The 27,407-nt window shown below is 39.1% G+C and overlaps 1 protein-coding gene and 2 non-coding genes across 3 annotated transcripts in view; all 3 read left to right on the forward strand.

The window, feature by feature from the left end:
* The first annotated feature begins 5,179 nt into the window (after positions 1-5,179).
* EIF3A (eukaryotic translation initiation factor 3 subunit A) overlaps positions 5,180-27,407 on the forward strand; it is a 33,443-nt gene continuing 11,215 nt past the window's right edge. Inside the window, exons 1-17 of the mRNA XM_070589895.1 lie at positions 5,180-5,461; positions 10,954-11,144; positions 11,310-11,446; positions 11,835-11,998; positions 13,473-13,672; positions 14,959-15,167; positions 16,925-17,096; positions 19,868-19,972; positions 20,355-20,453; positions 21,620-21,736; positions 21,992-22,177; positions 22,802-23,149; positions 23,598-23,702; positions 23,786-23,899; positions 25,116-25,238; positions 26,036-26,189; positions 26,780-26,964. Coding sequence (XP_070445996.1) covers positions 5,413-5,461; positions 10,954-11,144; positions 11,310-11,446; positions 11,835-11,998; positions 13,473-13,672; positions 14,959-15,167; positions 16,925-17,096; positions 19,868-19,972; positions 20,355-20,453; positions 21,620-21,736; positions 21,992-22,177; positions 22,802-23,149; positions 23,598-23,702; positions 23,786-23,899; positions 25,116-25,238; positions 26,036-26,189; positions 26,780-26,964 — 2,658 coding nt within the window. The 5' untranslated portion in view covers positions 5,180-5,412. The remainder of the gene's footprint in view (positions 5,462-10,953; positions 11,145-11,309; positions 11,447-11,834; positions 11,999-13,472; positions 13,673-14,958; positions 15,168-16,924; positions 17,097-19,867; positions 19,973-20,354; positions 20,454-21,619; positions 21,737-21,991; positions 22,178-22,801; positions 23,150-23,597; positions 23,703-23,785; positions 23,900-25,115; positions 25,239-26,035; positions 26,190-26,779; positions 26,965-27,407) is intronic.
* On the forward strand, positions 20,087-20,216 carry LOC139078495 (small nucleolar RNA SNORA19). The gene has a single exon (XR_011531471.1). It is a non-coding gene; the product is annotated as a small nucleolar RNA SNORA19 (small nucleolar RNA).
* LOC139078494 (small nucleolar RNA SNORA19) lies at positions 21,150-21,279 on the forward strand. Its single transcript, XR_011531470.1, has one exon. It is a non-coding gene; the product is annotated as a small nucleolar RNA SNORA19 (small nucleolar RNA).

Consider the following 27,407-nt stretch of genomic DNA (forward strand, 5'->3'; position numbering starts at 1 on the left):
GGCTTTCAGGAGAGAGGCCAAGTGCTGGTGATACAATTTTGTAACATAAGCATAGAGATGATGTCTAAAGCCATGAGCTACCGAGAGATGAATGTAGTTGGAGGAGGGAAGAGGTCCAGGGGCTGAGCTGTAAGACTTTTCAACCTTAGAGGTCAGAGAGATGACGAGACATCAGCAAAGGAGCTGGAGGAGTAGTGAGAGAGGTAGGAAGAAAATCAGGAAAGGGTGATCCCGGAAGTGAGGCGAAGGAAGTGTCTCAGGGAGGTGGAATGGTCCACACCGAGTGTGAGACGAGATGGAATCCAATGCACTAGGATATAGTGGTTGACTTTAGATGGGAGCACGGACTGAAGAGCAACAGGAGGAAGGCAGAAGTACAAGCACAGATGCAGGTGGGTGGGTAGAGGGCAGAGTGCCCAAGTTCTCTTCTAATTGCTCCGCTGTTTGCAGTGCTATAGAAAATGAAGACATCGGCTGAGAGGAGAGGATTGGACAGAGAAAAAGTATGAAAGAGTCATCTGGGAGAATGAGGACATGGCGTAGGGAAGGCAGTAGAATAGCTGAACAGCATTGCGGTGCTTGTTGAGGCGTATGGTCATGAATTTAAAGTGAGGCTTGTCGACATGGTTGTGCATTTTTCTCCAGTCATATTAGGCTGCAGGCAAGGAGCAGGTGGAGGGTTGGATTGGCCAGGGTTGGGGTTTTGCCAGGGTTTTGGGTAGAATAAAGGAAAGCCAAGCAAGAAAATAACTAAATGATGGCATCTAAGTTGGGTACGGAGGAAACAGAGGACATGGGGGATGAGGAGCAGTGAAAAGGAAGTAGGATTGGTAAGTGGACTGCAGGTCCTGGCCAGGCAGCAGTGCTACTGGTTTGGGGCACAATAGAATTAACCATAGGAGGTGGGGGGCCAGAAAGTGAGATGCTTGCAATCAAGATGCGAAAACTGAGAAAGTTGGTATGACAAGGTCTAGGGTAGGAATCAGCAAACCATGGCCTGCGGGCCAAATTCAGCCTGCTGCCTGTGTTTATACGGCCTTGAGCTAAGAATGGTCCTGAGATTTTTAAACGGAATGTGCAAAATAGGGAAAGACTACTACCCTTTAAGCAAGAACAGCTGCTCCAAGAATTGAAGCCATTGCCTCCTGGCCCACAAAGCCCAAAATATTACTATATGGCCCTTTTCAGAAAAAGTTTGCTGACTCTTGGTCTAGACTTCCAGGGTGTCACCATGTGTGAGTGACCGAGGTTAAGGTAGAGGACACAAGCGTGAAGGCCAGGTGGCCAGGATATTGGCAGGGTCATCTACACGGGTATGGAAACCACTGATATTTATGATGGTAGTGTTGGAGAGCGACAGGGAACCAGAACTAAGAGTCAAGGAATGAGGGGGGTGTGACCTGGGACCTGTAGATGCCTATAGGGGACTGTAACATGGAGGACTTGCCGGTGGTCTAGTCTGGTGGTGTGAGCTGCAAAGGTTGGAGTTTAGGGGTAGAGAGAGAGAAAGAGAATGCTCTGGAAGCAGCTACTAGTGGGAAGAGCTAGTTGGTCACTGATCCACCTCCAGGTGCTAGTGGTTTGAGGAAGGACTACAGCCACCCCTTGCAGGGCAGCAGAGTGCTCAGGGGTGGCCTGAGCAAAGAGCACAAGCAAACGAGCAGTTAAGTCAGCCTTAGCTGGCAGGAAAGGCTGTGCAGAGGAAGCCTTTGCGCTGAGGCTTGGAGTCTTAGCAGGAGTAAGTCAGGAAACAGTGGGTGGGATGGAGAGGAGAGGGGGGATCTATAGGTGTAGGAATGCATGATATCTTTGAACACTGACCTCAGAAAATCACAAATGAACTTTGGTACACCAGGAGGTTCAGAGCCAATGCAATTAGGAGCTTTGGGTGAAGAACGTTATTGTTTCTTCTTTAACATTTGCGTGCTGGGGCTTAAGTATATTGAGAACCACGTGTAGATGGGGAGATGCTCTATGAATCAAAGACGACACACACTGGACTTTCAAGCTTGTTACTTCCCCACAGGTACAGTAGGAAACTGTTGCATATAAATGTTATATGGGGATTCATTCATTTCTCTCTCCAGCACTTTTTGAGAGCATCCTTTCTCCCCAATGTTCTGCCAGGCATTGGGGAAACAACGGTGAATAACGCAAATATGGTCCTTCCTTCCTCTGAACTTACAGTCTGCAAGTAATTACACTGAAGGATGATCAGTACTAAGACAGGACATTATTGGTGCTCACTGCCTCAGCATCTAAACTAATCTCGGGGCCAGGGAAGAATCCTGGAGGAAGTGACATTTAGCCTGAAGGAGAAATAGGTTGCTGTTGTCAGAGCAAAGAATGGATGGTAGTGAAGAATGTTCCAAGTGAAGCGATGGCACGTATGGGGTTGGAAGTGGGAGAGAGGGCTGTTTAAGGTATTGAAAGAAGCTGAGTATGGTGAGAGAAGGGGCTGTAGAGATGATAGGGGCCTGGACTGAAGTGGTGTCTCCGTCTTCACAGAGCTTCTGCTAAATGTTCAAAGTCTTTCCTCTTTCAAGACTGAGAAGTTGGAGAAGGCAGGAACCAAGTCTGTCCTGTTCACTGGCATTCACCCACCTATCTGGTGCTTACTTCCTGTGCCTGAAAATGGTTTGTTGAACGAATGTATGACTGTGAACCTTAGTTTACCTCTCTGAAATTTATGTTCCTCATCAGTACAAACACCTTCATTACAGGATTTTTGTAAACAAAATGATGAATGTGAAAGCATTTTGTAAACTGTATAATGTGATACTTGTTTTAAAGCTGTAAGATACTGTGTTGCGAATATGTATCATGTAGTACCTTGTTGTGCCCCTAATAACTGCTTTTTTGAGAATCTTATTTACTCCACTCAAGTTGGAAAAAAAACTCCAAAACATTGTATCAGAGAAATTATCCAGTCCTATGTAGTATAAAACTGGCTTGATTAGGGAAAAAGCCTTCATCAGCTTGATCACATCCTTTTACCACTTTCTATAGTGGCTTCCAGCATATTCAGGTTGCTTGCTTTCTACTAAGTGAGCATTAATCAACAGCAAGTAATTATGCTTTTCTCCGGGCCCACAATAGATCCTATCTTCTCCCTCATTTCATACTCACGTATCTTCATCAGTGAATCATCAGGTCCTTGGAAGCAGGCATCTTGCATCTTTTCATACCCAACATCTAACACTATGGCTCTTGGTTGAATTTATTTATTTGCTGGGAAAGATTTGCTCTGGGCTAACATCTGTTGCCAATCTTCCTCTTTTTTTTTTTTTTTGTTCCCAAAGCCCCAGTACATAGTTGTGTATACTAGTTGTAAGTCCTTCTAGTTCTTCTATGTGAGCCACTGCCACAGCATGGCTACTGACAGACAAGTGGTGTGGTTCCATGCCTGGGAACCAAACCTGGACCACTGAAGTGGAGCACACTGAACTTTAATTGCCAGACCATCAGGGATGGTTCTGTTGGTTGAATTTAATAGGTGAATTTATCCTGGAAATTGACATTATACAATTTCTTCATTCCCAAATACTAGACTCTAAATATACTTAATGCACTTAAATGATCATTGGCTATTATATTAGCAAATGCTTCATATACTTTGAATAACTTGAAAGAGAAAAGGATGAAAATGTAGAGCTATTGGACTTCATTTTACCTCCCAATTTTCTAGCGTTTGTCTTGTTTTAGTTCTACCAAATAATGAGTAATAATCAATGAGGTCATTTTACTTTGTTTTTTGAGATATGATAATGGAAAGGTAAGAATGTTGGAAAGTTTTTCCTGATTTTTAGGCCAAGTTTCCTTTTATTTTGTTACATCTCTCTATGGCCTACTAAATAGTTTTCTATCTAAGCATTTAAAAGCCACAATTGCTCTCATGTTTAGCTGTTTAATTTTGACTTAATAATTATATACACAAATGAGTCTCTTGATCCTGCCCCATAAAACAGTTCTTACAGCTTCTTAGTACTCATTGCTCAACCCTGTCTGGCTCTCATTTTGCGGGGAGTAGGCTCAGACATTTAGATTGGGCTAAGCATTTTGGAGAATGAATTCTCTGGAATTAACTTTAAAATAACCTTTTTTTAGAACTTGTGATTTACTTTTTGCCTATGTCTGTATTTCCCCAATTTTTTTGCTTTACAGTGATAAATCTAGTTAAACAGAAAAACCTCTCTGCCGAGGCAGAAGGAACGAGGGAGAAATGTTTTTTGCATGTATGTCCTGTGGTTTCTTTGCTCATAAATGCAGTACTAGCATTAATTCACATATTGCATCCATTTTTACAAAATGTGTAATAAATTTGCAACAATTTATTCCACTGCTGCTTTCTGGTTTTTCCTTCTGAACTCATCTTAATTTCATACCAAGGGCTTGAGTAATTAGATTCGGTTTAAATGGCTTTTAAGTTCTAGGTACAGTAGTTAATGTTTGAACATTAACATTGTTAATAACAAAAGACGGTAGCAAAGGGCCTGTCATAAACCGATTTTGCTGTCACTAACACTCATTTTTGTTTGTTGGTGAAGCTGAAGGTAAAGACGACCACACTCCTAAGTATTCTCAAACCTTATGCAGGTCTGCTCTGCCGCAGGGCTTTTGCCCTCTGCCAAAATGCTCTGTCCCGTCTGCCCCCATCCTTCAGGTCTCAGCTCAAAACTCGTCTTTTCTGAGGGGCCCCATTCCTCAGGCAATCTCTGTGTCACCAACTTTTTTATTTTACCTAGATATGGAATAAGCTTATTTAGTTACTTAAGTCCCTCGTCTCCATGCTAGTCCGTCATGTGACAAGTCACCACTACTTCCCAGAGGGGAGCAGCGCCGGCTTAGTGACATCTGCTCACTGCATTTCCGTGAAACTGATAAATTCGGCATTTTCACTTAGCCAAGACAGCCCATTCCCCAGGCGGATGGGATCTGATGGTCACTTTGCATGACTCCGCGTAAATCCCGTGAAAACCCAATCTATACAGACTCCCGCCTTCTCCTCGGACAGACACTCTGACCCAAATCTCACCCCGATCCTCGCTCCAGGAGCAAGGGGTCCGAGAAGCACCTCCCAAAGGGTCCCTTCTGAATCCCGAAAGGGAAGCGGATCGCGCAGAGGACGCCGGCCGTCGCCACGTCAGCCGGCTCGCGTGCAGCCAGCGCGCCTGCGCGCGGGGGAGGGGCGGTGCGCGCGCCGAGGCCCGCCCCCTACATCCGGGGCCCGGGCGGCGGCGGCGCCGCGGCGCGGGGGTCACGTGGTCTCTTCCTTTCCGTCTCTGGCCGGCTGGGCGCGGGCGACTGCAGGCGAGGCGCGTGGGAGCTCGCGCTGGTTCCCCTTGGTCTCCTCTCCCGGCCCGGGCCACTGAGGAGTTCGCTGACGCCGGGTGAGCGGAGCCTGCCGCCAAGATGCCGGCGTATTTCCAGAGGCCGGAAAATGCCCTCAAACGCGCCAACGGTGAGTAGGAGATCGGGGCGGGCCGGCTGGGGCCGCCGAGGCCTCGGAGGTCGTGGGGCCCGGGCCTCCTTCCCGCTGCTCCGCCGCCCGGCTGTGGCCGGAGGGGAGGCGAGTGCGGCTCGCCCGCCCCCGGCCCTGCCGGTGGCGGCGCATGGTTCCCCTTCTCGCTCCAGCCGACCGGGGCGAGAGGCGCGGAGCCGGGAACCGTCGCCCTGGGGGCCCTTCCTTTCCCCCGCCGCTCCTGGTGCGTCTCGGGGGCCGCGCCGCGGAGACAGAGCTGCCGGGGCCTCGGCTCCTCCCCCTCTGTCCGCCTCCGCCGGGCCCTCCAGGCCACGGGGCTTTCGTGTGCTTAGGCCCCGCGCCCCCGGCCGCCATCTGGGAGTGCCGGGGAGGAGGAAACATGGCTCCCTCCCGGGGACAATGCACGCGAGAAGCTCGGCTCCACCTCCCGCCGGGGCCGGAGCGAGCAGTCCCACCTTCCGGCCCTCTTGCAGACTCCTCCGCCCCCCAAAATCCTGCGCCGGGCTTGCCTGGGTCAGGGTCCAGCTACCCTTCCCCCAGCCCCTGTGTCGCCGCTTCGGGGACTCTGACCCATTTAACCTCTTTCCTGTTTTTTCTGGCATTGATTATTGGCAGCCCAAAAGTCTATTCCGAATCAGAGGAAGTTGGAACGGAGTTAATAGTGTAAGAGAGAGACTTCAGGTTCTCTCTTAAAGATAGCGAAACTGAGGCCTAAAGAGAGAATGGTTTGCCCAAGGTCACTCCTGGAGTTAGTTGTTGAGCCAGGACACTAAAACCAAGGTCTCTTGGCTTCTAGATCAGTCGTTTTTTCGCCACAGCGCTGCTGCCTGCGGTTTTTATTTCCATATGTGTACTTAAGTCACGGGCGCTTTCGGGAAAACTTCTGCGTGTCCCACTCTGTTCAAGAGGCGTTTTTTACGTTGGCATTATGAGGGTGCAAATGTATTGTGCTGTGTCTGGTCTTGCAAAACTTTCTTGTTTGGTTTTTTTTTTTCTTTTTTGTAGTCTAACAGTTTCTAAGTGTTAGGGCGTCCACAGCTCTTATTCTCACTCTTCCTCCACCCAAACAAGTTTTGGGTCTTATCCATGTTGTAGATGGATATTCCGTGTCTGTTAACAGTTTTCTGTTTGTGCAGCCTATTTTGTTAGCTTGTCTGAAAACTGCTGTTGTGAAAAGGTCAAGTTTAGTCATTACATAAAATTGATCCTGCTGGTAGTCTGTCAGGGCCAAAGATGTGTTTGTCACATGGTTGTTACTTCAACTGAAAGTAACAGTTTTGGGCGGGGTAACAGTTTGAAGTAGGATAACTCCACATTCTGTGGAACAAATAAAAAACAGTTAAAACTACAATTCAGATCTGATCACTACTCATTCTAACCAGTGATCTAATGGTTAGAACAGGCCAGAAGTTTAAGGATGTTAATTAATTTATAGGAAAGAAAATAGAGTGAAATGGAAGTTTATTTCTGCAAAATAAACTGTAGCAAAGTTAGGGAAAATTTCTTTTTTTGATGTTTCAAATTTAGGGTTGTAGTGTATTTAATGGCTTGGGTGAAATTACTGCTCTAATCGCTATTGTAGATCTATTTTGCAGTCATTTGGATGCTTTACCAACAGGCATTTCCCCCCATGCTAACAGGCTGAAGCGCTGTAGTCTCCACACCCTGAGCAGTACACAGGGGACCCTTCAGGCCTTGTTTCATCACTCCTCCCTTCTGAATCTGCATGTGGACTTCGTATTCAATAACTTTAAACTTTAAACTTTTGTGTAGTTTTTAAAAAGGCTGTACTGATTCCTCATTGCATCCCTTTTGAGCTGTAGGATGGGTGTTTCTGTGGTAGAGATGAATGCCGTACCTTTCAAGTAGTAATTTCTGTACCTTTGATCTTGTGAATGAGAGATCCCTTCTCAAAGTGTCAGAGTGGAATGTGGATGGCACATGGCACTGCTTACAAAACTTTAAATAGGATGATAAAAACATTTCGTTCAATGGAAATAATATCATTTTATCTAAATGTTTTATCTATAACTTGTAACCTCAAATGCAGGCATTAAAGTTCTGAAATACATTTAGACCCAATCCATTACATTATCTTAGTAAAATGTGAATAAATTTAAGTGGAATAATCCTTCAAGTCGCCCTGAGTTTGTATCTGAGAACGGTATTTTTGGAAGCAGTAATTATTCAGGAAGGTGAGAATTTGGTCTAGCAGTTACAGGCGAGAAATTCATACCCCAGAAGCATTTGGAAGAAGCTCTTTTTCTAGATTATATTGTTAGTAGTGGCAAATTAGTTGTTCCTGACCCTATAACAGCCTAATATTTGCACTCTATTACCAATGATTTAAAAATAGTTATTAAATCCACAAATTGTGTAACATTATAGCTTATCTACTTGGTCTGTTGCACAAATAAACTAGTAAAAGTGAAGAGCTGACCTAAACTTTTTCTTTATAGATACATAGTTTCAGTCGTCGTGTCTGAAAGGTAAGCTCAGAATGCTCGCCGCCGTCTTAGTAATATAGTTTATAATTCCAGGTTTTAGTTTTTATTTCAAGAATGTCATTCTGGAACTGAACATTTCTTTAAACATTGCAATAGAACCTTTTGTGAAAGTTGTTTCTGTTTTTTCCTGGTTAGATAGTTCAGAGGAACTAAATCCTCCTTGTATGTAAGTGAGGGTAAAATCAGAAACTCACCATCATAGGTTATCGTGATAAATTTGTTCCCATTCCAGTTTTTTCTTTTACAAACATTCTTGCCTGGTAGCCACGTTTTCTTTTCCTCTTGGTGATGGCAGGGGTGTCTGCTATGAAAAATTATTTTTTAATGTATTTATTATTTTTAATACCTTTTAATGCTTTGGCTTGTTTGAACCTGTTTCAGAGGTTGAGACTATGGGATTTGGAATCATAAATTTTGATTGATTGGTCTGTTTTGAAAGTGAAAAATAGTTTTAGTTCTATCCCTAAACAAGATCTTTTGTTTTTGTAAGAAATCGCAATCTCACATTTAAAAATAAGAGATTGGGAGGGTGAATTATTTTTAGACATTTTAGGATTTTGTCATCACGCTGTGCTGAGGCCAGCTCTCAACTTTAACTTTCTTTCTGCATATTTCACGTTGCAAAGCATATTAGCAATGCTTGTGTACAGTAGTGTAACATTTAAATCCGTGTAAGATTGGGAATTGGATATAATAGGTCATCTTAGTACTGCTGCCTCGAAATTCTTAATGTAAAGGATAAATTTAACTAAAAACATTGACTCCCAAATTTTTGGATGATAGAGATTTTGTTAAATAGTTGTGAAAAACACCTAAAGTACTGTTGGATTTTAGAAAATAAGCTTTGTGTGCATGCTCCAGGAAGAAGCTAAGGAGATCCTTCCCTTAAAACAGGAAAGGCTTACTATTCCAACAAAGTATCTAGTTGTGTTATATCTTTGTTTCATTTAGTAGGATTTTTTTTTTGGTAATAAAATTGACTCAACTGAAAATGGACTTTATCCCATAATGGCAGGATTAATATTGAGATTATTAACTTGAAGTAGTAAAGGGAAAGGGTTTGTATTCATTTGCATGTGAGGAAATATGATTTGATATAAATGGCATGATGTAGGATGTTGGGTACTTATTTCAGTATGTTTTGTGATTTGTCCAGTTGCAGACTTTTTAATGTACTAGAGAATTGGAATATCATTTATAGTTTTCCTGGAGGAAGGAATGTTCTTAAGCAACATTCCTTAACAGTGTGATAGTTGGAAGAAGAAATAATGGAGCATTACTGAATCTGTAGATCTAGTAAAACCCCCAGATAAGGGACGTTTGTGCCTATTTTTTGCCTCGCACAGAGTTACATGGTAGATAATGCTACACATTGTTACCTTAACTCTTAAGGAAAAAGAATTCCTTGTCAGAGATTTTTTCTTAGGAGGAAAATAAACAATGATTTTTAAAAACAGATGTAGTATTTTAAGACATTTTTAATAGTGTAAACTGATGTTTTAGTCTGCCCAAATTGTTTTTCATATGTTCATTGGGAAGATTTTTTGCGTGAAATTTGGCAATTACTGAATTTTAAGTTGAAAATAACCAGATGACTTAGGTTAAGTAAGTCCTTTTCCCCCCGTCTATTAAGTGTTTATGCCAAAGAAGAAGTAAAGGGTGAGAAAAAATAAGTTAAATTTTCATCTTTGTCAGAAGTAATGTGGTAGGGGTAGGTTTCTTTGCCCCACATTCTAAGATTTTTTTCCCAGCTTTTAAAAATAAAGTTTTAATTTCAGAAGTTTGAGATTTACAGAATGATTGCAAAGATAGTACAGAGTGCTCACATATATACTACACAGTTTCCCCTATTAATGGACATCTTATATCAGTATGGTACATTTGTCACAACTAATGAAGCAATATTGATATACATTATTGCGAACGAAAGTCCGTATGTTCAGATTTCTTCAGCTTTCTCTAATGTTCTAGGATCCCTTCTAGGATCTACACATTACCTTCTAGGAAACCACATTACCTTTCGTTGTTGTCTCCCCTTACGTTCCTCTTGGTTGTGACAGTTTCTTAAATTTTCTTGTTGATGACCTTGGCAGTTTTGAGGCATATTGGTGAGGTATTTTGCAGAATGTCCCTCAATTTGAGATTTGTCTTAATGTTTTTCTCATGTTTAGACTAGGATAAATAAATGGAGAGATATTCTGTGGTCATGCATTGGAAGACTAAATATTGTTGTCAGTTCTTCCAAGCCTGATACATAGATTGAGTAAAATCCCAATGAAAATCCCAGTGAGCTGTTTTGTAGATACCTACAAACTAATTCTAAAGTTTATATGGAAAAGTAAAAGACTCAGTGTAGCTAACACGATATTGAGGAACAAAGTTGGAGCACTCACAGTACCTGATTTCAAGACTACTCTAAGGGTACAGTAATCAAGACAGCAAGGTACTGGCAAAAGACTAGGCACATCGATCGATAGAGAATGATCAAAATAAAGAACCCAGAAATAGACCCATGTAAGTAGTCGATTGATCTTAAGGGAACAAAGGCAGTCAGTGTATTTATCTGCATCAAGTCTTAGCGTGAACTAGCAAAAATTTCATCAGCCACATCACTGACTGAAATCATACTTGATCTTTCTGCGTTTGCAGAGGGAGATTTTTTTCCCTCATGACTTCAATTTCTGGAACTTTAAAATTGCTTTTAAAAGACACGATTGGTACAGTAGAATTGAGTGAAATCCAGTTTTACCTGTAGACTGTATTTTGAGATAGTACCAGTTTTCATTGTTTTATCTTGGATGATTTTGGCTTAGCTTTAGAAGTCAAAAATAAATGTGACCTAAATGTGACATAAAAAGAGATGGTAATGAGTTCTGAAATTAAAACAGCCAATTTAAAAAACAAGATTTAAAGTTTTGTATAATATATATAACTGGTTTTAATTCTCCTGAGTTACTTTTCCAGAATTTCTTGAGGTTGGCAAAAAGCAGCCCGCTTTGGACGTTCTTTATGATGTTATGAAAAGTAAGAAACATAGAACATGGCAAAAGATACACGAGCCAATTATGTTGAAATACTTGGAACTTTGCGTGGATCTTCGCAAGAGCCACTTGGCTAAAGAAGGATTATACCAGTATAAGAACATTTGTCAACAGGTATGAACAGAGCTGGGTTTTATATTTTTGATAAGTGCTTTTAGAAAGTTTCAGAGGAGTTTACTCTTACCTTTCAAAGTTAATGTATTTTATATGGTGTAAAAATTGCTTCTAGAATTTTCATGGTTGGGAAAAGTGTTTTTAACTTTTTTTTTTTTGGTTTAGGTGAACATCAAATCTCTAGAGGATGTTGTTAGGGCCTATCTGAAATTGGCGGAGGAAAAGACTGAAGCTGCTAAAGAAGAGTCCCAGCAGATGGTCTTAGACATAGAAGACCTGGATAATATTCAGACTCCTGAGAGGTATGTGGGTTAGAGTGTGAGCAAGTTTTTCTCAGTGTTTTTCTCTACATGTATCCCCGTCATCTCCATTTGAAGTAGGTATTAGAAAGAATGCTTATCTTTGAAATTTTCAATGTATAGTAACCAAAGAAGTCATGTACTTTTCAAAATTCATAAAAATGGAAAATTGCAACCTTCAGATAGGAGGGTGTGTGCTAATTTAAGTGGTTGTGGTACAGATTGGGAATTCAAATACTTGGACACTAAGTGACAGCTTTACAGTGTGTCCAAAGTTGTAGGAAGAATTTGCACTATTTTATAATGATCGTTAGTGGTTTTGTTTTTTTGATCATATGGCCAAGTAGGAAGCCGTGTCTAAAACTATTTTCAACTTTTAATGTTTTTGTAGTGTTCTCCTAAGTGCTGTAAGTGGTGAAGACACTCAGGATCGTACCGACAGATTACTTTTAACTCCTTGGGTTAAATTCCTGTGGGAATCATATAGACAGTGTTTGGACCTTCTTCGAAACAATTCTAGAGTAGAGCGTCTCTACCATGATATTGCCCAACAAGGTAAAACGAGAAGTGATTTGAAAAGTTGACTTAAGAATAGATTTTGCAGAAGATTAACTATTAAAGTTAACCTTCTTTTCTCCATAGTACTTATTTTACATAGTTTTTATCCTTGATGTAAGGTTGGTGTTCATTTGAATATTAAGTAAGTGATTATAAGAAATTTATTTTACTAGTTAATTCTATATCAAATGTATTTCATTGATGTCTGAAAGACCTTTTAAAGTCATTTTGGAATTTTCCAGATGACTGAAAAAATAAACTTTGTGATTGCTTTCTGGTAAATTTGAGTCCTACTTTTGACTCCACTACTGCATGTTCTTGGGTAAGCTACTTAATGGTGCACTGAGTTTCTAAGGTTTTTTTAATGTCTGGACTTAAATGATTCCATGAAAAATACGTATTTTTCCTTTCTTAAACAGTACTACTGAATATAGATCTAAGCCTTTTTGGTGATTCAGGATCATCATAAAAAGTATCCAATTGTTATACTGCATACACTTTTAATCCAAAGAACTGTATTCATTCTTTTCCTGATCTTGTCTCTTTCCCTTACTGTCACTTACCTTGCTGTCAGTGCAGTCTTTTAACTGTATATGCCTGGGATGTGTGTGACTACATGTGACTTGAGACTGGCTCTTGGCTTTATCTTACTTTGGCCTTAGCACGAGATTGTGTCACCATTCCTTTTGCTGTGGGGATGGTTGTCGTCGTTCACTCAAGTTTTAAGTGATTTGTGACTAAGGATATTTTACTAGGAGTGTTAGAACCTATGTTCCATTTTGTTTATATGGCTAGCATATGTGAATTTTCACTTAACGCAAGTAAACTTGGGCTTTTTAATAACTGTTGATACAAATATTAACTTGAGGTTAAACTGCATCCCTTTGTTTAAGCCTATTGAAATAGAAATACTCTTTTTTGTCTTAAAGAAGGGCGCAAAGGAATTCCAAAAAATTTATCGTAGTATTGCATATATGACAGTAGAAGATTACTGTGTGTTTTAATGATGGTGTAAATGGCTCGTGTGCACATCTATACACACAGTTGAAATTAGGTTACTGTGAGCCCCCAATTTGTATTATGCAGTTTTAAGTAGTACAGAAGTTTGTTGATTTCTATGTAAGTTAGATAACAAAATTCATTGTATTTCAGACTAGAATCTTTTTGCTCTTTTAGAATTTGAAGTGATAGGTGTTTGAAAGGAGAGTCCCTCCTAGACCTAAATTTGAATAGTTTCCCATTTGTAAACTCTCCCAAAATCATGTTTTAGTCCTGGGCCAGGAGTGATGACTATGCCCAAAAGGTGATCAGGGCATACAGAATGTGTTATGACTGATCACTTGTGAAGACTGATGATGAGTTTGGTAAATCTTTTTAAAATAACTGATGTTAATATGTGAAATAAAACCTGTTCAAATACTTAAGTTGATGATAGAAAGTACCTAATAATATTTTATAATTATGCTTATAGCTTTCAAATTCTGCCTCCAATATACCCGTAAGGCTGAATTTCGTAAGCTGTGTGACAATTTGAGAATGCACTTGTCGCAGATTCAACGCCACCATAATCAAAGTACAGCAATCAATCTTAATAATCCTGAGAGCCAGTCCATGCATTTGGAAACCAGGCTTGTTCAGTTGGACAGTGCTATCAGCATGGAATTGTGGCAGGTATGTTGTGAACTGTTAGCTTCCCTTTGTAGTAATAATAGCCAGTATTACTTTTTTCCCCCCTTTAATGAGTACCTTCATCTTGATATCTACTGGTTAATTTTAATAGACAGGTGAGGAATTTAAGGTTGTCTGATGGAGTAGGAAGAGTTCTGGACGGGAAATCTCGGAATGTTTTGGTTCTCATCGCCTGCTATGAAATCTGGGCCAAATCTATAATCTCTTTTGGACCCAGTTTCTTTCCATGTAAGACAGTTCATCCTCAGTGCTGCTCAGTGTGGTTAAAATGCCTGGTGCAGTCTGTGAACTGTTTCCTGGTCTATGATGAAATAAGTATAGAGGAGAATATGTATTGACAAAGTTTTTTTAATAGAATTTTATGGTAACTTTCTATTTACTCTGATTTGAAAAAACTGAGCTTGTCTTTCCATTTTACTTTTATAGTAATTTTACTGTATTTTATAAAAGTATTGGTGGTGACAGATTAGAAATTAAAACAAAACTTGACCTTTACTGCAGCTAGTTGAGAAGTGCCACAGTAGATTGTCTCCTAGGTTTCTTAGCGTTGCTTTGGCTTAGTACTCATGCTTGGTGAATATCTTACACTGGAGATCTCAGTGGTGTTGAGAATCTTGTCCTCTGCTTGGCCTTTTTACTCTAAGAATTCCTTGAAGGCATTTTCACATGACTTTGTAGTCATAACTTGAAGCTTTTATATGTTTGATGAGAAAAAATCTAATTGAAATTACAGAGGAAGAAACTGAAAATTGATAGTTTTTCAGCCAAGTGAAAATAGGATTTGATTTCCCGCTTCTCCCCATATATTTTCCTTTTCTGTAGGGACACCCTTTAAGTACTACCTGATGAACTAAAGAGGAAAAAAAAAGTTCTATTGAAAAAAGTAAACATGCTCATTATAGAAAAAAATGGATAAGTCTAAAGAAGAAAGTGTTCATCGATTATCTTATCACTCAGAAAGAACCTCTATCTTGTATTGTATGTCCTTCCAGATTTTTTCTATATATTCCTTCAAGTGGTATGATAATATGCACATTTTTTTTTTTGGTCTGCTCTGTTTAAGAAGTTTAAGGATTTAGTGTTTTTATAATTATAGCAGTTTTCTGAAATATTTCAGATATTAGATGAATATAAAGAAATGTACATGAAAGCATTTTATTTGCCACTTTTATTCTTAAGTGTTTTCTGTTTTAGGTTTTGTAAACAGATTTCAATTGGGTTTTTTTTTGGTTTAGAATGCAGTGACTAATTTATACTATTAATTTTAGGAAGCATTCAAAGCTGTGGAAGATATCCATGGGCTATTCTCCTTGTCTAAAAAACCACCTAAACCTCAGTTGATGGCAAATTACTATAACAAAGTCTCAACTGTGTTTTGGAAATCTGGAAATGCTCTTTTTCATGCATCTACACTCCATCGTCTTTATCATCTGTCTAGAGAAATGAGAAAGAATCTTACACAAGAAGAGATGCAAAGGTAAGAATGTCATAGTCAGATAATACTGAAATTCTGAAACAGATATCTTCCACCTAAATGGTATGGGCATATGTTCTAGGTTAGAGTTTCAACCTCTGCACTGTTGACGTTTGGGGTAGATAATTCTTTGTTGTGGGGGACTGTGCATTTAGGATATTTAGCAGCATCCCTAGTGTCTACTCACTGGATGCCAGTAGCAGTCCCTCCAGTTGTGACAACCAAAAATAACCTCCAGATGTTGTTCTTCTCAGGCAGTATTCTTGGCCTTAAGTAACTATCTTTTGTCCCATAAGCAACTCTATCGAAAGCCCAATTGAAAAAATTAAATATTAGGAAAAGACAGTGTTGTGGTGTGAGCTTTCTGTCCACATGTAGATATTTAGAATCTATTCTTAGAACAAAGTAGAAAAAAAAATAAATACTTGCATCAAGTCACTTTTTTTTCCTGATTATAAAATATTAACTCTTTAGAATATTTGGGGTGTGTGTATAGATGAATATTTAAAAAAAGGGTCTATAACATAACAATCTAAGACTTTTTTCTTTTTTTAGCATTACACAAAGCCTATTTCTTTCAGTCGTGTTTGGTTTTTATACATTTCTTGGACTTAGGTGACTCGCATACCATTCTTTTTCTCTTACTAGTAGACCACATTATTTTGGCCCCTAGTAAAATTATATACATCTATTTTTTTGTGTGTTTTTAGCTTTGCAGCAATACATGGAACCAGCCAACCAACCAACTGAATTTTTCTGGTATATTTTCTTTGAAACTCTTGAGGACAGTGTTCATTATGTCATTCACTCTTTAGCTAATCCATGTCTTTGAGATAAGAAAAAAACTTGGTTTCTTTTTTTTTTAACTTGGTTTCTTTTAAAGTACTCCTGTACCCTCCCTTTAGATAGTTCACTAATAATAAGCATTAGACTATATTTAGCTCTATGTACATTATTTTGCTTAATTTTCACAACAGCCTTGTGACTCAGAAAATTATCTTGTTTAAGGTTCCAGTCTTGGGAATGGTGAAGCTGAGATTCCAGTCCTTGACTCTTGGGCAGCAGAGCCCATAATCCTTAGTGTCCAACAGTTCCCTGAATCAACCTGACTTTCCTCTTGTGTTTTAAGGAAGCTAAAATTTAGTTTTTACCGCCGCCTCCCATAATTGTGTTATGGTCCTTGTAATTTTTTTCCTCTTCTTGTCCTTTTTTCCCCTTAGTTTTTAAAGCTGCCTTAGTTGTTTTTGTAAGGAAGTATGGGGTGTGCAAACGTGTTTTTTTCTGCTTTTTAACCCATAATCTTTTTCTGTAGTGAGAAAACATTGACAGTAGTAAGTGGGTGGATGAAGTTCTGACTCTCCAAGGAGTCATTTTATTTATTTAATTTTTACTGAGGAAGATTTGCCCTGAGCTAACGTCTGTTGTCAGTCTTCCTCTTTTTTGTATGTGAGCTGTTGCCACCGCATGACCACTGAAGAGTGGTCTAGGTCCGTGCCCCAGAACTGAACCTGGGCTGCCGAAGTGGAACCCACAGAACTTAACCACTGGGTCACCGGGGCTGGCCCCCAAGTATTCGTTTTAAATAGGTCCATTTCTATCTTAATTTCTCTCATACTTTGATGAATAATATTTATGAATACAGTTCACTGTGGTGGTGTACATGTTCTGTCACTGCCATATCTTACCAATCAAAGATAAATGTCTTTCTGCTTATCAAATAACATTTACAAATTTAACAAATTTGTAACTTTGTTCTCCAGAATGTCTACTAGAGTCCTTTTGGCCACTCTTTCCATCCCTATCACTCCTGAGCGTACTGATATTGCTCGACTTCTGGATATGGACGGCATTATAGTTGAAAAACAGCGTCGCCTTGCAACACTGCTAGGTCTTCAAGCCCCGCCAACACGCATTGGCCTTATTAATGATATGGTTGGTATAAGTTTGAGCATTCTTACAGCTTTGAACAGAAAACTTGTCAGATTTTATAATTCATGATTAAATGCTGGGAATTCTGATACATTGCCAGGGGATTCTGATGCTTTGGCAAGTTTGAGAACCCCTGGTGTCAGTCAGCACTTGTGTTCAGTTGAGGTGATTAATCTCTAGTGGGTGAGCTGGAGTTAAATTTGTTGTAGTAGATGAGACTTGGACTAGCTCTGAGGGGTAGTATGGGTCACTCAGTAAGAGGAAAAGTAATGATGGGCATTTCAGGGGACTACAGGAAAACTAATCAAGCTGACAGATGTTGGAAATGTGATGATGAGGCTAGGAAAGAATGAAGTGATTCTGGACAACTAAAGTGTTTCCAACTCTTTTGTCTTTTAAACTTTTATGTTACTAAAGCAGTGGTTCTTAGTCTGGGCTATGTAATGAAATTGTGGGTGAAGTACTTTTTAAAATGTACATTTCTAGGTTTCAACTACTACATGTACTAAGTCAGTTTCAGAACAAGAAGTCTAAGCTTTGTGTGTGTGGGTATGTTTACAATGTTTTACCTTGATGGAATCTTTTGATTAGTGGAACTTTATCATGTGAGTGTCTGTTACATGTCAGAAGAGTGATACTGAAATGGAATTTGTACTCCAGAGAGGTTTAGATTTTAGGGATTCTGAGTCACAGTGGTCTGACTTAGTGGTTATTGTGGTAGACCTCCAATAAATTACCTTGGGACAAGAGAGAAAGGGACAGGGACTAGAGAAAAGGCCTCAGTTTTCTGGCAGAATTGGGCAAGTTAGGTAAGAACTAGTAGTTGTCTTTATAGCAGCGGTTTTCTCTTATGACATATTTCTCTGTTGTGGTAGTAAGGCAGATTCCCTTTGTAGTCAACTTTTTAAAAAGAAACAGTATATTTCTGTCTTTGTACACCTCTGTGTTTTATTCTACTGCCACTGCCCACAAAAATCAGCTTTGTGTTTTGGCAAGTTTTTATGGGACTGCTTAGGATTAAGTGTAATAAAAACAGCATTGTCTTTAGGAAGAGGTCTTACTAGCAAATATGTTTAAAAAATTCTTTCTTTTTAAATACTGAAGGAGTGTGCCAAACTGGAAGTATAATCCTTACCTCTTGAGCCTGGGTCTGTATATACCACACCGTGGTGTTAGAGTTGGTCTGTATGATTATGATCCAGGGATCAGTGTTGTAGAGCCTTGGGCCTGCAGCCAGGACATCCAGATTTAGGTCCTCATTGTTCCCACAGATAAGTGTGTATAAGTTTATAAGAAGGGTACTGGTTGGTGTCAGGTGAATAGATTAGCTGACTGCCAAGAAGCATTTATAAATTTTGGTGAGTTCACCATATATCCAAGGTTGAGACTTGAGCTTTGGGTGACATAACTGAATTTGCAAGTACCAAGGGAATGATTTCATTATTTTAGGACAGATTCAAGTTAATTAAGTTCATAAGAGACAGACTGTTAGTTCACAAGGCTGATGATCAATTTTAGTGAGAAATATACTTTAGTGGATTATGATAGCCTGTCTTAGCACCTTACCTATTGGGAGGGGATGCTAAATGGAGAATCTAGAATAATTTCTTGATCGGAATGGAAATAGGTCTGGGGGAATTTTATTTGAATGCTTATACTGCATCTTATTCCAGTAAAGCACTTAAGGGAAGTATTCAGGTGTGGTAGGACATCAGTCATTTGCTCATTTTGCATCGGAGTTAGCTTTAGACTAGAGCGCTCAAGTCTGTGGACACCCTTCTTTCCTGGGGATGGGATCTGCCACCATTTGCCTCAGTCTTGTGATGCCGTCTGTATGGGTACATACTCCTGTACTTTCGAGTCTTGGCTGTGTCGGGGGAGTTACTCTGTCTTAGGGTTACCAGTTCCCAGCATGTGTGAAGGATAAACGTTACATAGAGTACTTATTCTAGGTTAAAGCATAGATAAGATAAGATTTGGTTATGGGCAGGTTTTGGGTTTATAAAATTATGCTACTCCTTGTAAGAAAAGTTATGCAAGCAGTGTCTTTATTGTGAAAGTAAGTTGAGTTCTATTCAAGTGTAAACTTAAAATGTTATTGAACTATAACATTTTAAAAAAAGAGTACAAATCATAAAAGTTGTTTCCATCACCACTCTCCCATGTCTGTCCCCAAGAATAGCCACTGTCCTGATTTATAACACCACAGATAAATTTTGCTTGATTATGTATTTTATAGGAAATTTAAATTTTATATAAATGGAATAATACGTGAAATGCTTTTTCTCACCATTATATTTGTGAGGTTTATTCATGTGTTGAATGTAGCTGTTCTTTCTTTGACCATTCCTATACATTATGTGAACCTATCCCCTATTGTCCTGAGTTTTTTCTAGTTTGGGGTTATTATGAATAGTGCTGCCATGATAATTTTTGTGTGATAGGTATTTGTAAACCCTGGTATTTTACTCGATAATAAATTAATGTTGGCCACATGAATTGTCTTCATAAATATTTTATTTTATTGATGTACAGTTATTTTCTAAGTTCTCATGGGGCTTTTCACTGTAGGTGGCTGCATAATTTGGGGCAAGAGACTCAACATAGTTGTCCTGGATTACTCTTTGGTAAATTTGAGAGAGATTGAGGCTAGACAGTTTTTCAATCATTTTCCAGATTACTAATCCTAATTTTTTCTTTAATTTATACTCATTTCAAAATCCCAGTTGGAAAATTTCCTTCAGCGATTAAACCTTTTATTTTGCTTACTGTAGGTCAGATTCAATGTGCTACAATATGTTGTCCCAGAAGTGAAAGACCTTTACAACTGGCTGGAAGTAGAATTTAACCCACTGAAACTCTGTGAGAGAGTCACAAAGGTAAGCATTTGTATGTAAGTTTCGGTTATATTACCATGTAGCTGGCCCTGTTGCAGTTTAAGGTTGTGTTTATATTTGTTAAGAGAGAAGTATTATCCTATGCATTTGAATTCAGTGCACATTTCATTGTCTTTTTTTCTTTATGTCAAGAGAAAAGATATTTCTGATGTGCTAAACAAACCTTTGGAGGTAAATTAGCAGCATGACTAATTTAGCCATTGCTGTCAGTCACCTTCAGACAAGTATCAATAACTTCATTTTACATTTTGTGTTTCTTTGCATTGTGTGATAATTTTGTATGTTATGGAAATTGAGAAAGATTCACAGATGTTTTAGTATCTGTTATGTAGAAAGTATAATTTCAGTTTAATGGATTTTATAGGTTCTAAATTGGGTTAGAGAACAACCTGAAAAGGAACCAGAGTTGCAGCAGTATGTCCCACAGCTGCAAAACAACACCATACTCCGTCTTCTGCAGCAGGTAAAAATTTAAAAATAAATGTTTTATGTAAGAACTGGAATTTCTCCCCTTGATTGTTTGGATTGCAAAACTGTGAAATATGTAGGAATGTCCTAGGAAGTGAAACCTTCCCCAAATTCTACCCCCTGCTGAAATGAGTCTTATTGTTTATCTATTTGATTTGAAGAACAGAATTATTTCACATAATTTGTAACTGCTTATTTCCCTCCTTTTTTGTTGAACACTATCTTCGTACATTTTCTGTTGTTAGCAGTGTAGATCTCCCTTACTGCTTTTAATACCTATATGGTTTTTCATTGTCTAAAGGTACCATGATTTATTTATTTAGATTCTATTGATGGAAATCTGTATTTCTAGGTTTTTTGCCATTAGAGAATGTAGCAGTGAGCGTCTTCCAACATGTGACTTTGCCTACCTCTGTGACTTTCTGTGCATAAGAAATGGAGTTAGTCATAGAGCTTACACATTTAAAGCTTGAATAGCTCCTCAGAAGATTTGATTAGTGGACCCTCGCACTGGTAGTGAATGAGAAAGCCTTTTTTCCTGCTAACACTGGATATTATCAGGATTTTAACATATTTTAGTCTGACTTCTTACTGGAGTTTGAATATAGGTTTATAATATGGCTTAAATGTTCCTGTTTTGTCTTCCATTTGTTTCATGGGGGGAGGTTACTGTATGTTCACTTTGGTATTTGTGCACATTTCATTGACCTGCTTTCTCTCGTATATGTGAGCAGTGTTATTTCTTATGTGCTATATAAACAGTTGAAGGTTAATTAGCAGTATAACTAAATAGTCATGCTGCCAGTCTCCTTCAGACAGTTTTATAAAAAAGTGTTCAGTTGAACTAGGTAAGTAGCAGGCGTTTATCTACAAATAGATGACCGTTTAGGGTTTTTTTGTTTTATGAAACTAGGATTTGAAAAGATGATGCTTTTGAGGAATGTTATAATGTGACGGTTCAAAGCGTAGGGTTTAGGGTTGATAGCCTTGGATTGGAGTTCCAGCTCCCCCAGGGTGCTGTTAACATACACTCAGAGCTTCCAGTTTCTTTTCTCTGAAAAATGGGCGTAATTTCTACTTTCCGTGATTGTTAAGAGACTCCACAAAAAAACTGTTGGATAAGTGATAGCTATTATTACTAACCTTGTGTTTTTTATGCAGGTGGCACAAATTTATCAGAGCATTGAGTTTTCTCGTTTGACTTCTCTGGTTCCTTTTGTTGATGCTTTCCAACTGGAACGGGCCATAGTAGATGCAGCCAGGCACTGTGACCTGCAGGTATGTGCTGTAAGGGGATGCCGAGGTGGAGTCCTTTGAGGACTAAAAACACACATATCCTGTGTTTCTCAGCTTTGGTACAGTGACACCATTTTAAAGCTTTACTGAGTGAATCTTCTAGCTTTTGTATATAGCACTCTTTAGTTAATTTTTTTCCTTCAAATTCAGTGGAAATTTTTTATCAAAGTTATTTGTAGAATGACTTCATATTTGTGTATAGATTTTACTATTGATAATATCATTTAATTTTCAAAGGTTCGTATTGACCACACTTCTCGGACCCTTAGTTTTGGATCCGATTTGAATTATGCTACTCGAGAAGATGCTCCAATTGGTCCTCATTTGCAAAGCATGCCTTCAGAACAGATAAGAAATCAGCTGACAGCCATGTCCTCAGTACTTGCAAAAGCACTTGAAGTCATTAAGCCAGCTCATATACTGGTATGCATCTTCGGGAGAAATGAAATATGGAGTTTTTCAGGGGTCCTGTGCTATGTCTTTCACAAAAAGGTTTGCGATGATGTCTAAGAGAAGGGATTTACTGCATATTTCCTGTTCAATTGTATTTGATAGTTTTGGTATTTTATCAAGTGTCTTTATCAGGTAGATAGGTCATTGAGCTGCCTCCCATAGGGTAAAATAATAACAGTACACAGGTAATATGATAATATGAGGACTGTTATATGAAACAATGACCACAGATGTGATGATTCCCCAAATAGAGAGTACTATGATGGGACTTTTCTTCTTGCACAAGTTATTTTTTGTTTGTGAGCTCTGGTAGTATTCCTCCTTGGCTTGAACACTTTAAAGTAGATTTGGTGCAGAGAAAAGTTGACCTAGCAAATAAAGGTTCTTCAGCTATGTCATTGCTATTAAAAGACTCTGAAAAGGAGTAGCGCCATAGTATTTGGTTTGGGGAACCAGTAGATTAAAGTCATTTTCTGTTACTAAATGCAAACACATATAAGGGTAATGTATCAGGATTCTTTAGAATTTTTTTTTGATGCCTACTACCGTGGTATATCATTTAAAAAGATTTTTTTAATCCATTTGGTTTTGAAGCAAGAGAAAGAAGAACAGCATCAGTTGGCTGTTACCGCGTACCTTAAAAATTCACGAAAAGAGCATCAGCGCATCCTGGCTCGCCGTCAGACCATTGAGGAAAGGAAAGAGCGGCTTGAGAGTCTGAATATCCAGCGGGAGAAAGAAGAATTGGAGCAGAGGGAAGCTGAACTCCAGAAAGTACGGAAGGCTGAAGAAGAGAGGCTGCGACAGGAGGCAAAGGAGAGAGAGAAGGAGCGTATCTTACAGGAACATGAACAAATCAAAAAGAAAACTGTTCGTGAGCGTTTGGAGCAGATCAAGAAAACGGAACTGGGTGCCAAAGCATTCAAAGATATCGATATTGAAGTAGGTGGCATGTTAGTCATTAAAAACTCAGTTTTATCCACATCTCTTAGAAGCATAGTCCTTAATTGTTTATTGGTTTATTTTGGGTTATTTGGTTATTTTCACTCATTTTGGTACAGCTGGTCCACTAACTATAATCTGTGAAGGAAGCATTTGTTTTTAACGGTTCTGTGCAGTTTTAACCTCTGTTAAAATGGAGTTTGGGTACATGTAGATTGGAGGAAGGAGAAACAGATGTTAAGCTTCCATAGTTTTTCCCCCACCATCAAATGGAATTAAGGCTATTGTGAAACATTTTTACATCGCTTAAATTTACCTGTTCAAACATTTACCCATTGTAAAAAACAAGTAATTTAGGATTTGATTCTAGAAAGCAGTGCTCTGTATTGACTGTTATGTATTTCTTTCTTAGTCTTATTAATGATGGTGCATTTTTATTACTTTTCAGGACCTTGAAGAATTGGATCCAGATTTCATCATGGCTAAACAGGTTGAACAACTGGAGAAAGAAAAGAAGGAACTTCAGGAACGCCTAAAGAATCAAGAAAAGAAGGTAAATGAAAAGACTGGTAAACTTTTAACACGCCAAGTTAAAAGAACTTTCTTTTAAATTACATTTGTTCTCATGTCATTCAGATTGACTATTTTGAAAGAGCTAAGCGTTTGGAAGAAATCCCTTTAATAAAGAGTGCTTATGAAGAGCAGAGAATTAAAGACATGGATCTGTGGGAACAACAAGAAGAAGAGAGAGTAAGTGTTTAGTTCAGTTGTAATATTTTTAGACTGTAAGCTGTAATTAAATCCTCTACCAGTAATGGGACCAGGTTTTCAAAATTGATTGATTTTGTATTCTTTTGCCAGAAATGGTGCTTTAATGGCAGCATATCAGCCATTGGTGGACAGATAGAAATTTTCACAATAGAGATTTAAAAATGAAACTTGTAAAATACAAAGAACAGCTGTGAAAAGTTCGTTTTTTTAAAACAGCCTTGTGGAAATAATAATTCACATGCCATATAATTTACCCATTTAAAGTGTATATTTGATGGTTGCAGTATATTTACAGAATTGTGCAGCCATCTAATTTTAGAACATACCCCAAAAGAATCTCTGTACTGCTTAGCAGTCACTCCCCATTTCCCCTCCACCAACTCAGCCGTAGGCAACCGCTCATCTTCCTATCTCTAGATTTGCCTGTTTTTGGTGTTTCATATAGATGGAGTCATACAGTATGTGGTCTTTTGTGACTTAACTGCTTATAGTGACCAAGTTTGTAGTAAAAATGAGTGACCGTATTCTGGTTTTAAAGAAAGTCACAGGCAAGGAGACAGCCTGCATTTGTGGGGACACAGTGTGGAGAATGCAGCCTCTTGGTTCCATCGGATTGTTGTCATTCTGGGCCTGGTGTTGCCAGTTCTTCCAGTGGTTTTAGAAGTTGGAATTTTTGTGTTGATTCTCTTAATGTATAAAATTAGGAAAAGAAACGTGCTGCAGACCAAATAAAATACTTAAGATGATTTGTTGCAGTCTCTGCCCTGAAGCCTTCAATTTTTTCACTTGTAGCACCAAAGGAAAAGCCGCCTTATATTAGTAGTTTATCTTGCTTTTACCTCCAGTTGTTTTTAAGGAAAATGCCTTTAAAAAGTAAACCATAGTGCTTATTAAGATGAGGTATTTATTATTTTGTTTTACCATTATATTATAGTTTTGTCTTTATAAAAATTTGTGGTATCATGAGGCTAAACAAAAACTTTCTTATAGAAGCCCCAAGACTCTTTTGTCCATCTTCTGTCCTTGATTGCCAAGGACGTGTTGGCATGGATGAGTTAGCCTTCGATTTTTATAGGAAAATGGAAAGGGCAAAGGAGCTTCTTATAATTATTCAAGATGATCTCAGGAATTTGAGGTAAATTAGTAATCAGATAATGAGTGCTTTGAAATGTGACTTTGTATTACGTATTTGCAGATTACTACTATGCAGCTGGAACGCGAAAAGGCTCTTGAACATAAGAATCGAATGTCCCGAATGCTCGAAGACAGAGATTTATTTGTAATGCGACTCAAGGCGGCACGGCAGTCTGTTTATGAGGTGAGCTTGCTGGTTTCAAAACGGGAAACGTTTATTCATGAGCTTTTTTGTTTTGCCTTAAGAATTCTCCTTTAACATGGGTACATTTTGTCTTGAGCTAACATTTGTGATGGTCATTTAAATAACATTTTAATAGGAAATTTCTTGAAAATATTTTGTAGGCTAAGTAGTCAAGCATCACTATAAACAAATTTTTCTGAAGGTGAAAGTGGACTGCATAAAATTTGCTTTTGAGGGGTCAGCCTGGTGGTGCAGCGGTTAAGTGCGCACGTACCGCTTCAGTGGCCCGGGGTTCACCAGTTCAGATCCCGGGTGCGGACATGGCACTGTTTGTCAAGCCATGTTGTGGCAGGCGTCCCACATATAAAGTAGAGAAAAATGGGCACGGATGTTAGCTCAGGGCCAGTCTTCCTCAGAAAAAAGAGGAGGCTTGGCAGCAGTTAGCTCAGGGCTAATCATCATCATCTTCAGAAAAATTGCTTTTGGTATGAGCCTTTATTTACTGTTTGATTCGGAAAGGAAAATCCTTGATCAGCATCCTACTCTTAGGTTCTAATTTAATGATTCAGTTTATTTTGTATAAAAATAGACCCACTAGGAATAGATAATGTTGTCTGCAATTCATAATTTAAAAACTGTGGAAAAAACTTCAGTCATTTGAAAACTCTGGTTCTTATACTTGTGAGTTGTTTTCTGTGCTTCCAAGAAACTTGTGATGCTTTTGTAAACTTACTGCTAGTTTGTAGCTCTTCAAAAAAATTGATTTTTCCTCCCCTTTGGTAACCATTCAATTACAGGAAAAACTCAAACAGTTTGAAGAGCGATTAGCAGAAGAAAGGCATAATCGCTTGGAAGAACGTAAAAGGCAACGTAAAGAAGAACGCAGAATAACCTACTATAGAGAAAAGGAAGAGGAGGAGCAGAGAAGGGCAGAAGAACAAATGCTGAAAGGTAACCGACCCTACAGACCAAGATTGAGGTCTGATGACGCAAGGGTGCTATCAGGTCCAATTCAGAGCAACCGTATTTAGAGTATATAGGAAGGGGGAATCAGGATCATTGGCTTCTTAACTGCAACTAACCAGTTCTCAGGTTCTGAGAATGTAACTTTTAGTTGTCCGCAGTTTGTTATATGAGGATGTCACATCCTCTGCCAGCTGATTTCCACATTTTTGATGTTCTTTCAAAAATCAGTACTGCCTTTTAATTTTTATCACTGTAGTCTATGTAGTAGTAGCATTTATTGAGGAACACATTCTAGATGAAGCCTGTCAGTTTCCTTTGTCTGGAATCCCAGATGCTCAGGAGTTGGGAAGGGATTCTAGTATATTCTTAAGTCGTTACAAAACTGTTAATATGAGTGGCACAATGCTGTTTCCTTGAATGTCTTCTTCCCTTTAGCTGATTGTAAACTGGTTTAAAATTCTTAAAAAGAATTTCCTCCTACATTGTGTCACGTGTTTAATACCAGAAAAGTAGATGTAGCCCTAGGGGAAAGGTGCGTGTAGGAGGCATACTTTATAACCTAATGCATTGTGTAGAGCGCGAAGAGAGAGAGCGTGCTGAGCGGGCGAAGCGCGAGGAAGAGCTTCGAGAATATCAGGAGCGGGTCAAGAAATTAGAAGAGGTAGAAAGGAAAAAACGCCAGAGGGAGATGGAGATTGAAGAAAGGGAACGGCGTCGGGAGGAAGAGAGAAGACTTGGTGACGATCCGCTGTCTAGAAAGGTGAGTGTGGACATTGTGTTTCATGTGGTGTGTTTACCCGTCACCTCTCTTGCATGGCACACCTGTGAGTGCATCTGTCAGTGTCTGGGGTTGGCGTTTCTAGAAAGGTGAGTGTGGACGTTGTGTTTTATGTGCTGTGTTTGTCCGTCACCTCTCTTGCATGGCACACCTGTGAGTGCATCTGTCAGTGTCTGGGGTTGGTGTTTTAAATCGGTTACATTCACGTTTCTTTTAAAGTCTAGTACTGCTTTGTCTTCCCAAAGACAGAAGGGTCCCGAGGGGGCAAAATTAGGCATGTCTTAGCAAAGCTGGGATTTTTTCTAGGCTTCAGTTTAGAATCCTTATAAGAACAACCTTATGAGACTAAGTATTTCTCATAACACTCATTAGTGCTATAGAAGAGACTGTTCTGTTTCTTGAAAGGAGTTGCTGTGAATTAAGAG

Source organism: Equus przewalskii, chromosome 1 (assembly GCF_037783145.1).
Source record: "Equus przewalskii isolate Varuska chromosome 1, EquPr2, whole genome shotgun sequence".
Taxonomy (NCBI): domain Eukaryota; kingdom Metazoa; phylum Chordata; class Mammalia; order Perissodactyla; family Equidae; genus Equus; species Equus przewalskii.